The sequence below is a fragment of the Hemicordylus capensis genome, chromosome 5 (genome assembly GCF_027244095.1).
Source record: "Hemicordylus capensis ecotype Gifberg chromosome 5, rHemCap1.1.pri, whole genome shotgun sequence".
NCBI classification, from domain to species: Eukaryota; Metazoa; Chordata; class Lepidosauria; order Squamata; family Cordylidae; genus Hemicordylus; species Hemicordylus capensis.
In genome coordinates this window covers 103,321,950-103,334,308 of record NC_069661.1, presented here as the reverse complement: position 1 = coordinate 103,334,308, position 12,359 = coordinate 103,321,950, and the positions used below count along the sequence as shown (strand labels likewise).

Below are 12,359 nucleotides of genomic sequence, written 5' to 3'. Positions count from 1 at the left end.
TGTATAGGAAACTTCATAGAACCACACACTGTCCTTCAAGCCACTGTTCTGGGAGTTCGGTCCCCTGAAAGGAGGAGGAAAAGTATGTGGGAGTAGCCATCTTTTTCAGGAGGGCTGGCACCATGTGTGGATATTAGATACTGTACTCTTTCACAGGCAGATAATTCTGAATAAGAATGTTACAGTGCCATTAATGTACATGCTTCTTTAATCAAAACATTTTTTTGGTACGTGTTTGAAGGGCCAGCACATTGCTTATATTGGGTGGTTCCTTAATGTTGCATATTTAGAAAAATAGGAAAATAAAATGTAGTTGAATGCCCTGTGAGGCACTATTTCACTGAACTGTAACCTTAAAAAATATATATTATTTTTTTTGTTCCTGAAAATCATGCACTGTTATGTCTAGATGATCTGGACAGTGTTCTTTCTCAACATACAAACTGTCAAGTACAAAAGACTGCAAAGCTACCTGAAAACTCCGCAGCTTCCGAAGTTTTCCCTTTCATGGATCACTGGAACATACCAACTCGGAAAGTATCACTTCGAGAAATAATGTCTGAAGAAATTGCCTTACAAGAAAAGCAAGATCTGGTATGAATATTGCCTTTTTCTGAGGTGTCTTTGCAAAATGTCTGACCAATTCTGAGTGCAAAGTAGGGTTATGCAGGAAGTGTTTTGTGCACATCCGGGGTTGCAGCAAGTGGGTGCTTTAAACAGAGGGAGGCAGGTCTTACCTGCTCCTCCGCCGCCCCAGTGCAACACTGTCCATTCTTCAAACGATGCCGTGTGGAGGCTTCCTGTTCGGGAACAGGAAGTTCCCTGTTCCCAGCATCCCACAGGAGTTGTCATGGAAATAGAGTCTGGACGTGCACAGACGCCGACTTGAGTGCACTCAGGATGGTGTCCATGCATGTGCAGATGCCATTTACGTGATGACAGTGCCTGTGGGATGCTGGGAACAGGGAACTGTTTATATGGTCATATGGTGATATGACAGCCGCCATGTTGCAAACACTGAAGAAAATGCAGTTTAGCTGCTCTTGGGGTTTTTCAGATCAGAGAGAGGGTGACAAAGCAATTAGGCCTGCTTCTGGCACACATTGTAAAGGGCCAGAAATAGGATCAAATTCTATATACTGGTGCTATATACCTGATATTCTATATACCAGTATTTAGAACTTGTAAACAGAAAATGGGCTACAGCTGCGTGGTTCTGGTTATCCTGTCTTGGTCCCTTACAGGAGCCCCTACGAGGGAAGCCAAGACAGGTGTCCAGGAGCTCAGAAGGAGCAAGTTGGCTTGACAGAGTCCTAGATCCAACTCAGCCCTTATGTGTCTCTTGGTCCTGACTACCTTCCTCAGGTGCCACATGTTTGTTACATAGTGTGGATGGATGCTTAAAAGGGCAGCCGTGGAGCACCATCTCTCCTGGCTATAGCTCAAGTTACAGGGCCATGACATTGGCCCACTTGTAAAGCTAGAATGTAGACTAGGAATGGGCTGGAATATTTGATGTAACTAAAGTTAGAAGCTTGTTTTTGCTTCTAACATTTCTAAAATCTGGTTTAGCTCATTCAAACTATTTGATATGGATATTAATAGATTTTATGAATATTACTTATGCTTTGATGGCTAGATATACTAAGAGTGCTGGATATTTCTATGAATACTTTTTTAATGTGAAGGTCTATATTTTGATATTTCTTCATTTTATTTTAAATGTTGATTTGGGTGTAAAGTTGAGAAACACATTAGATTTTTAAAAAAAAAATTCAAATTGAGGTTGTACATCTTCTCTGCATGCAAGCAGATTAAAAGAGCATTTGAGTATTCGTTTTATATACAGAAGAGACCTAGGGCCTCTTTATTGCAGCTGAATCGACCCCACCCCACCCCCACCACAGATTAGGACTCCAGTGGAGGAGTACAGAGACCTCTTCACAGTCCCAGTCATCAGTGAGATTAGATTGCTGTTAAAGAAAAATTAAACCCATCATATCTAATATTTTAAACTTCATATGTCGTCTGGGCCCTAGATGAATGTAGTGGTATTTTAAAATAATGTTGAGCATTTTCCATGCTTACTTTGTGTCTCTGCTTATCCTTATCTCTCACAGCTACTTCCAATGATTTTTAGCATGATGTTGCTGGAAAATCTGTGCGTGGTTGTTTTTAAATGTATTTTGATGTCTCTGGGCAAGTAGACACTAGGACAGAAGCTGAAGACATGCCGCCTGCCAACACATTTTGTGTGGTCTGCAAAGTGGGGAGCACACCACCAGTATTTAGGGATGGGCCTTCCCAAGAGCTCTGCTCCAGGGCTACTATTACAGGAGGAGTGGTGACATCATCTGCAGAAGCCTTTGGGTGCTACCTTTGAAACTTTTTTTCCCCAAAAGTGGACTTAGCACGAGGCCAAGTGGAGAATTTGCCTAGAAGTCATGAGCTCCAGTAATCTGTGGGGTCTGAGAAGAGTGGCTTATGACACCCTGTAGTCTAGTCCAGTATTCTGATAGAGCCTATTGCAACCCCTAAGTGGGTCAGGATCAGTTCGAGAGAACAGCAGTAATAGTTTGTATGGCTTGTATATCATGAAAGTGTTGCATTGCCAAAGGAGTATTATATATCATTAGGGAGAACATTTCCTTTTCAGAACTGATTCTGACGAACTGCTATGTTAAAACTGATTTTTCAGAGTATTCTCTCTCAAGCAAAATCAAACTCAGAAGCTGTTACAAGGGCTAGCAGTGTGTATTGCTTGCAAGTGAGGAGCTGTATTCAGAAAAATATCAGCCTTTCTAAAATGTCAGTTTAGTACAGAATATCTAAAATGGTGGAAAATTTGTGAGCAGTTTGTGAAGAATTGCTCTGTTTTTCATTAGTTTTTTATGAAAACTGTGATATTTCTGGCTCAATCTAGCTGTTGATCTTTGTTGGGGGGACATTTAAGGGGTGGAGGAACTTACAACAATGTGCGCGCTCTCTGAGCATACAGCTAGAGAGCAGGTGTGTGCACTAATATGTGGTGTCATTCAGAATCTGAGGCTACCATGGGGAAAACTTGCAGGCATATATACTGATGAAGCAACGTTAGTGGCAGAAACAAAGAAAAGAGCTGCCTTGTTCTTTAAAGGGATTTGTTTCCAGAGCACAAAATAAAGCAGTGCCATGTGCTTTTCACCACAAAGTTACCAGATTATGAAATTAGAATATGTCATGTCTGTAGTGTCTGCTTGTAAATAAAATCAGCCCCCATGATTTGTGTCTCTGAGCTTTTCCATCTTTTCTTCATGAGTTGGAGGCAAACTGTGGTGATCTGCTTTACCATATGAAGGTGTCCTACCTAAGGAGAGGTAAAGTATTAAAATGCTTTGTTGCTCTTAGGGCAGAAACCACAGATTGCCTTCATAAGGAAGGAAGGGTAGTACCAGAAGTGTGATCTAGCATTTTTGACGAATATACTGATCACTTGAGCTACGTAAAATCACATTGTAAGGTAAAAGACAATTGTAACTGACCTGTTCAATTCCGTCAAGATATTTGAAAGTAAGCTGGTGCTGTTTTTAAGTCACAACTTGAAATGGGGAATTATTTATTATTTTATTTATTATTTATTTATTATTAAAACATTTTTATACCACCCAAAACTTACATCTCTGGGCGGTTTACAACAGAATAAAAACAAAGTAAAACATTCGTTAAGACAAAAATGGGGCAGAGGACACAGACATTACAACAATTTTAAAATTTTAAAATAATATTTTAAAACAACATTAAAACCATTAACACAACATTAATTAAAAGCCTGGGTGAAGAGATGTGTGTTTAAAAGCTGGGGGAGGCTCTTATTTCATTAGGGAGCACATTCCAAAGCCTCGGGGCAGCAGCGGAGAAGGCCCAACCCTGAGTGGCCACCAGACGAGCTGGTAGCAGCTGCAGACGGACCTCTCCAGCAGATCGCAGTATGGTTCATGCCGAAGAAGGCATTCCCTTAAATACCCAGGGCCCAAACTGTTTAGGGCTTTATAGGTTATAACCAGCACCTTGTATTTGGCCTGGAAACATATCCGCAGCCAGTGTAGCTCCTTCAATATAGGAGTTATATGGTCTCTCCGAGATGACCCAGAGACCAGCCTGGCTGCCGCATTCTGGACCAGCTGCAGTTTCCAGACTACGTACAAGGGCAGCCCCACATAGAGCGCATTACAGTAATCCAGTCTGGAGGTTACCAGCAGATGTACCACTGTTTTGAGGTCATTCACCTCAAGAAACGGACGCAGCTGGCGTATCAGCTGAAGCTGATAGAAGGCACTTCTTGCCACTGCCTCAACCTGGGACGCCAGGGAGAGGCTCGGATCCAGAAGCACCCCTAGACTGCGTACCTGTTCAAAATCATCTGTCGAGTTCCGACCCCACACAATGAGTACCTCCGTCTTAGCCAGATTCAGTCTCAGTTTGTTATCCCTCATCCAGCCCATCATCGACTCCAGGCAGGCATTTAGGGAGGTTATGCCCTCTCCCGATGATGCTGACATGGAGAAATAGATTTGGGTGTCATCAGCATACTGATAGCACCCTGCACCAAATCTCCTGATGATCTCTCCCAGCGGTTTCATGTAGATATTAAACAACATTGGAGACAATATGGAGCCCTGGGGAACACCATACAAAAGTTCAGATTTTGAAGAACAGCAGTCTCCAAGGGACACCATCTGGAATCTGCCTGTGAGGTAGGAGTGGAACCACTGCAAAGCAGTATCTCCAACTCCCAACCCCCTCAGACGCTCCAGAAGGATACTGTGGTCGATAGTATCAAAAGCTGCCGAGAGGTCCAGAGGGACCAACAGAGTCACACTTCCTCTGTCAATTGCCAATTGGAGATCATCCATCAGGCCGACCAAGGCAGTTTCCACCCCATAGCCTGCCCGAAAGCCAGTTTGAAATGGGTCAAGATAATCAGTTTCATCCAAGACTGTCTGGAGCTTGGAGGCCACCACCCTCTCAATTACCTTGCCCAGCCATGGAAGGTTGGAGACACGCCTGTAGTTGTTCAAGTCTGAGGGATCCAGGGTAGGCTTCTTCAGAAGCGGTCTAATAATTTCCTCCTTAAGACAAGGAGGCATCCTAACTTCCCTCAGAGACGCATTTATAATCTCTACCAGGCCTTCTATAACAACCCCCCTGCCAGATAATATAAGCCATGTCGGACAAGGGTCAAGAGAACAGATGGTAGGCTGCACCATTCCAATCAGCTTGTCCACATCCTCAGGAGTCACAGACTGGAACTGATCCAACCTAATCACACAAGAGGAGTCTCTGGACACCTCCACATCAGACACTGAGGTAATTGTGGAGACGGAGTCTAAGTCGGCCCGAATATGAGAGATTTTCTCCACAAAGAATTCATTAAACACATCACAATGGGTAATCAATGGTTCCAGATTCTGATTCAAGGGAGGAGGGGCCCTCTCACAACCCTGAACAACTCTGCTGGACGTGAACTTGCGGATGCAATACGGGCAGAAAAGAATCGCTTCTTTGCTACACATATGGCCTGAGCATAGGTCTTCAAATGAGCTCTATGTTGCAATCTGTCGGATTCAAGCCGAGTCTTTCTCCACTTGCGCTCCAGTCGTCTACCTCGCCGCTTCAGCCCCCGTAGTTCTTCCGTATACCAAGGGGCCAATTTTGAAGCAGGTCGGAGAGGACACTTAGGAACAATCATGTCTACTGCCCAGTGAGTTTGCTGTTCCAATTCTCCACCAGGGCATCAGCAGGATCACCAGCAGAGCCAACACTAAATCCCTCCAAGGCTTCTTGAAATCCTATTGGATCCAATAACCTTCTCAGGCAGATCATAGGACCCTCGCCCCTGTAAAGGTGGGAAGTGATTGTGAGTCTGACCTTAACCAGATGGTGGTCTGTCCATGACAATGGGGAAATCACAGGATTCCCCACCCATGGAACACCACCCTGATCAGAGTGAAAGACCAAATCAAGCGTGTGACCAGAAATGTGCGTCGGCCCCGAGACCACTTGGGATAGGCCCATAGTCGTCATGGCCGCTATGAACTCCTGAGCCGCCCCAGACAAATTGGTCCCAAAGTGAACATTGAAGTCCCCCAGCACTACAAGCCTGGGGGACTCCAAAACCAAGTCCGAGACCAAGTCCGTCAGCTCGGTTAGGGACTTCGTTGAGCAGCGGGGCGATCGGTACACCAACAGAAGTCCCAGTCTATCCCTGGTCCCCAGACTTAAGTACACACATTCGATATGATCCAACACTCTAACAGGGATCCTAGTAAGGGAAAGGTTATTCTTATAGACCACAGCCACTCCCACCTCCCTGCCCACAGTCCCTCACCTGCTCCCCAACAGAGTAGCCTGGAGGAAGAAGCTGGGACCACACTGGGCCCCCAGCCAGGTCTCTGTAATACATACCAGGTCGGCACCTTCATCCAGAATCAAATCATGGATGGTTTCTGATTTGTTCTGGACTGACCTGGCATTACAGAGGAGCAAGGTGAGGTTCCAAGGATGATCGGCACTGCTCCCCAAGGTCAAAGAGCTGGCAGGACAGCCGGAAGAGGAAACAGCTATTAGATTTCCAAGTCCCCTTCCCCTGTAACGACCCGCTGACCTGCCAACGTTACTTCTTCTGTTCCCCACCACGACCGGAATGGCTGCCCCACAGTCAGTGGACACGCCCCCTGTCTCCCCATCTCCAGTTAAGCCCAGACACATTCTAAGATTGTCTCGCCCAGGACAAATTAAAACAGAAGCTCCACTATTAAATGTCCCTCCATATACAAATACGTAGGCCAAGAGACCTGGCCCTCGCTGTCCCCCAAAGGGGCGACTCCCTTCAGTGGCGACCCCGCCAGTGGCGAGCCTGCTGCCACTGGCAGAAGCCTATATAGCCCTGAGCAGGCAGCTCAAGGCAGATGGAATCCAGGAAACTGCCAAGTCACCCTCCTCCCCAGCCCCAATCCTGCAAGGCCTCACCTCAGCACAGCAGCCGGTCCTGGGGGGCAGATAACAGACATGGGGGCTGCAGGAGAAGCAAACAGGCAGGCACCCAGTCTCACACCCTGGGGTCTACCTAGGAGCAAGTGTTGTCTCTCCTCTTCTCTCTCCTGCAAACTTCTCTAAATATAAATTCACAAAATGTGAATTAACACATTTTGCTCATGCAGATTTGTTTTCCTACAGAAGAACCAATAAACTCAATAGAATGCACAAAATACTGAGGTTTTGTTGCAGTGTTACAGATTGAACTTGGAAAGTGTTTTTCTGAACAGTGATCTGGATAGTGAGGCCTCAACAGTCATAAAAGTGGGTTCTGCGCCTGCGCAGGACTGCTTCGGGTAGTACTGATTAGCTCCTCGTGATGCCTTTTAACTGCCTCTGCGTAAAATAGTCTCTCCTTCAGTGTGCATTAAAATTCATTTCACTGTTTGGAAATACGTATGTTTGTGAACATTCATGTTCTCTGATTAATAAAATGATGTAAGTGTGGGGAGTATTCTGCAAACTGCAACAAGCAAAATAACACCAGAAGTAGACATACTTTCTTCTTTGAAAAACAATGGTATCTCTAACTAATTATGTGAATCTAAAATTGCTGCAATTTTCTCCTCTACCTCCATCTTTTGCAAGATGACTTGCAATCAAATCTTATGCATTCATACTCGGAAATAAGTACTACCGAATTGGAATTCTCTCCATAGTAAATATTTGTAGGATAGCAACCATACTTTGTAGGATTGCAAGCAATTTGCTGCAGCTTCCTGCTGGTGCTGGATTTTCTTTATACGGTATTATATTTAGAGTGAATGTGTAGCAAATGTTAACTTGCATTTTCAAAATCAGGTGGTTGAATAAAGAGATGCAGCATCTTTTAATGTAGCCTCCTCTCAACAGTAACTTAAAATGAGTTGAACATGATTTTCTGTGGTTAATGTGGAAGTATGGTCTAGGCGTGCATGGAGGCCATGTGTGTGCCAGAATCACGCAGGGGCAGCTGGGAGATGCCCTGCTGGTGCAAGGGCATAGGTGGGGGGGAGCACAGGGATTACAGCAGTGGCAGCCATTGGAGGGAGAGCAGGTATGGACTTGCTCTCTTCCACTTTGAAGGGGCTGTGCAAGCTCTTGTTTTTAAAGGGCCTTTTAAAGGCCCTTCTCGTTTTTAAAGGGCCTAAAAAAGGGGCTGTGCCTGCGATTCAGACGCCTGAATCACGTTGCAGCACATCCCTAGTACGGTCCTCTTGAATTTCTAAAAGTGTAAAAGTGACACCTGGCAGTTTTAGTAGTGCACCTCTCCACTAGAAAATGGGTTAATCCAAAAGTGTCTTGTTTGAGCAGAATGGCATCCCCACTTATGCAAGGTGACTTCCCTGATTTCTGCTGATTTCCTCCCTTCCTCATACAGCCTTCCTGTGCCCCATCTAGTACTATTCTGGAGAGTCCCCTGTCAAGACTAGATTTTCAGGGGCTGATGTGATGAGTGGGCAGAAAAACCTTGGGTCACGAGCAGAACTTTGGGTTCAATCCATTAATTTTTTTTCAGACGAGTTCTATCTTCTATAATTTTCCTGTTCCCACCCCCCATCCTTTTAGTGTGTCACATTGTGAGGACAGAGTTAGGTTTAAATATGTTGCATTAATTCAAAGTTGCCCTAAAATTAAATCTTGTATTTAATGAAATTCTGAGCCACGGTAAAATGTTATTGGCATGGCATTTTTTCTTCTGTCCATTCCCATTGGCCAAGAATGTGGCTAAGTGGTAACCCATACATATTAGCATTGCTGTTAAATAGAAAGTTAACATTAATGGTATTCTCTCACTTGTGAAGATTTTCCCCTTTGACTTGATTTGGCACCTAACATACTTGTGGTAGTGTATTTGCATTACATGAAGAAAAAAAACTTGTCAGTACAGCTGGAATTGTAGGTCACTAAGGAGAAACTCCTCTACACACTTACCTGGGAGTAAGCTCCCTTAACCACAGTGAGATTTACTTCTGAGTAAACATGCATAGGGTTTGACTGCATTACCATTCACCAAAAAACTAATGCTCTCTTGAAAACAGTTTTGCAACCAAGAATGGGTGTAACTCATTGGTAGAGCATCTGCTTTGCAGGCAAGTTCCAACGTTCAATCCCTAGCATCTCCAAGTAGGGCTGCGAAAGGCTCTTGCTTGCAACCTTGAAGAATTGCTGCCATTCAATGTAGACAATACTAAGCTTGATTAACGAAATGGTCTGACTCAATGTAAGGCAGCTTTCTATGTTCCTAACCCATGTTCTTAAATGGAGGTTGCTGAAGCTAGAGAATCTGTCGTTGTGAATCATATTGCTAACCCCAGTTAATCTGAAAACAATTCCAAAAATATGAGAAATTGTCACTAAAATTAGTTTTCCATTTGAGAATTGGTTGCATTATTGGGTTAGTTTTTCCTGTTTTAAAAAATCTTTGTCATAATTATAATGTAAACTTTGCTTTCTGGATTAGAAACGTTTTCCTTTCGTGGCTAGAAAAGACTGTGCTGCCAAACTGAAAGAGAAGCAACTGCTGAAGATATTCCCAACCATTCACCCAAACTTCTTAATGGACATCTTCAAGGACTACAAGTGAGCTCTTCCTTTTATAAATTTGTTAATATTATAAGGCAATGCATATTAGTGGAATAATTACCAGATTTTGTCAGGTAGGCTTAGTACTGTATCTTTCTCCCAAAAGTCAAAACAAGTGATTCTAAAAAGAACCAGTGGAGCCTTCTTTCTACTGCTTTCAATATCGAAGTTGCTTCATGGGTTTAGAATGAAATCTATTGGAAATTGGGCTTCTATGTCCACTTGTTTTTCTCTCAGGACAATTTTGAAAGGGAGGTGTTTATAATGTGTGTCAGTCCTGAAGAGAAATTAAAGATTAATATTAGAATGGCAGTTTCTCTCTCGTGCTTTTCTTTTTAATAACAGGATGTGATGTTAAAGGTTTCAAATTATCCAGTGTACTTCTTTGTTTCATTTGCCATAGTTATTCTTTGGAACAAACTGTCCAGTTTCTGAACAGCGTTCTGGAAGCGGACCCAGTAAAAACAGTTATAGCCAAAGAAACCACTCAGGGTGCAACTCTCTCTTCTTACAGTGCTTCAAAAACGCGAGGAGAAAAAAAGGTAATGGCACATTAATCACAAGTTCATGAGGTCCTCTCTGATACTGGTATTTGTAAAACACTTTCCTAGGTAAAGATGTGGGGGAGTGTTTTGTTTGTATGTATGTATGTATGCGACTTCCTCTTGGCTATCATGTATTGAATGTTGGTTTGCGGGATTGCTTTAAACCATGGAGTCTTCCACATTTTAACAGATTTTGGACAGTATCCTAAGTAGAACTCTTATGCATTATAGACCAAAAGGTCCAAGGAGCCTGAAGACATTTTCAGTGAGAAGATGTTCCAAGACTTTGAATACCCAGGATATGATGACTTCAGGGCAGAGGCTTTTCTTCACCACAAGCATAGGCAAGAGTGTCTGATAAAAGCTGGGGAGGCCTATCGTATGGGAATGAAGCCTGTAGCAGCATTTTATGTACAACAGGTAAGTTATATTTTAGCAGTAATTGCACAGTATTTATTTTATCTCCTGTATATTCAGAAAATGTTTGGATTACTTATGGTAGCTACATGGTGTTCTCTCATATCGGCTGACAAACACGTGTTAAATTTATCTTCTACATTTGTTTTAATCTCATGCTGGTTGCTGACCGAAATAAAGAGATTTGAATTAAAACAAACATCATAACAACCTTACTAGTTGCAATACCTGGAATCCAAGGAGCTGTATCATGTGCACCAAAATGTTTGGACATGCCTAGTATTTTCTTTTTGACTGGCTGGCCCTCTTGCCATATCACAAACTACTGTTGAATTCTCCCCTCAGCATGGACACATGGAAGTGTTTGCATGGCTTGTTTGGACCACAGCCTGTATTTTGCGCTTTTATACAGGTTGGAGTGTGTTTTTAAACTATGCTCTTTGTAATTTTTATTGTAGCACTGCAAGGCTGAATTTGGTTATCTGGATTGTGGTCCGTTGCACTCATAAGAGTGGGTTCTGCGCCTGCGCGGGACCATTTGGGCAGAATTGACTAGCTCCTTGAAGTGCTTCGTCCCACTCCTTGCACGTGGTGCATTCCCTCCGTTTGGGCAGGCTAGTGTTTTCTCCTCAGTTCCTTTCTGACCTCCATTGTGTCAGACTCTCAGACAGTGAGCTCCTCAGACTGGAACAGTTTTCTGTGTAAAAAGTACAAAAAAGATTAGTTTTTCACATGTTACGACTCAGACTGGAGCAGACTATACTTATTCTAAACTAGCCGACCCGCACAGAGCATCTGTGCGCTCTTTGGGGCCGGTTGTTCCCCCCTTCCCACTCAGTTCTCTCTTGCCCTCCCTCCCCCCCTGCCCCGCTCTCTCCTGCCTTCCCTCCCCCCCGCCCCGCTCTCTCCTGCCTTCCCTCCCCCCCGCCCCGCTCTCTCCTGCCTTCCCTCCCCCCCGCCCCGCTCTCTCCTGCCTTCCCTCCCCCCCGCCCCGCTCTCTCCTGCCTTCCCTCCCCCCCGCCCCGCTCTCTCCTGCCTTCCCTCCCCCCCGCCCCGCTCTCTCGACCTCTCCTTCCTGCACCTCCACTGCCACAAGTCACGCCCTCCTTAGGGCGGCCAAAAAGGCCGCCGCCGCCATTCCTCCTCACGGGTGGCGAACAGGGAAGTCCCGTCGCCCGGTTCGCTCCCGCCCCGGCCTCCCACGGGTTCCTTCGCGGCTGGGCCCGCCACCGCCGCCTGGCCTCCACGGGCAGGCCGAGCACCGCCTCACTGCCACAGCCGGGCCCACCACCGCTTCACCTTCTCAGCCGGGCCCACAGGCCCGTCGCCGGGCTGAATGCCGGCTCCGTGGCCCGCCACTTGCCTCCCAGGGCCAGTCCCAACCCCCCAGCTCTTTGGGGCCGGCTATCTCTCCCCCCACACACCTGCCCCAGTCTTCGGCCGGGCCGAGTGCCAAGCCCAGGCTGCCGGACCAAGTGCCACCTCCACATCTGGGCTCGCCTCCGCGGCTGGGCCCACTGCAACCACCGCTGCAGCCTGGCCCGCCACCGCCGAGCCCGCCGCCGCCTTGCCTCCGCAGCCGCCCGGCCAGCCAATTCTCCTGGGTGCACCCCAACCAATCAGGCGCCTCCGCCACCCAGCCAATCAGCTGGGCGCTGAGACGCACATTCCAAGGCACACCCAGGAGAATTAATATAATAAATACTTTCAATTTAGTCAAAATGGGCGGATGGTTTATTCAGTTAGGACCTTGGATTG

General features: G+C 45.5%; 1 protein-coding gene across 16 annotated transcripts in view; it reads left to right on the top strand.

Annotated features, from left to right (window-relative positions):
* N4BP2 (NEDD4 binding protein 2) overlaps window positions 1–12,359 on the top strand; it is an 85,009-nt gene that overhangs the window by 56,626 nt on the left and 16,024 nt on the right. For 14 of the 16 annotated variants that reach the window (XR_008307796.1, XM_053252028.1, XM_053252025.1 and 11 more), the window contains 4 exons: window positions 389–594; window positions 9,518–9,636; window positions 10,043–10,181; window positions 10,416–10,604. Coding sequence is in view for 15 of the 16 variants with exons in the window: in XM_053252028.1 (XP_053108003.1) it covers window positions 389–594; window positions 9,518–9,636; window positions 10,043–10,181; window positions 10,416–10,604 (653 nt within the window). In the remaining variant the exon portion in view is untranslated. Of the gene's footprint in view, window positions 1–388; window positions 595–2,120; window positions 3,644–9,517; window positions 9,637–10,042; window positions 10,182–10,415; window positions 10,605–12,359 lie in introns of those variants that run through there. The other 2 variants (XM_053252029.1, XM_053252033.1) reach the window with 2 other exon arrangements.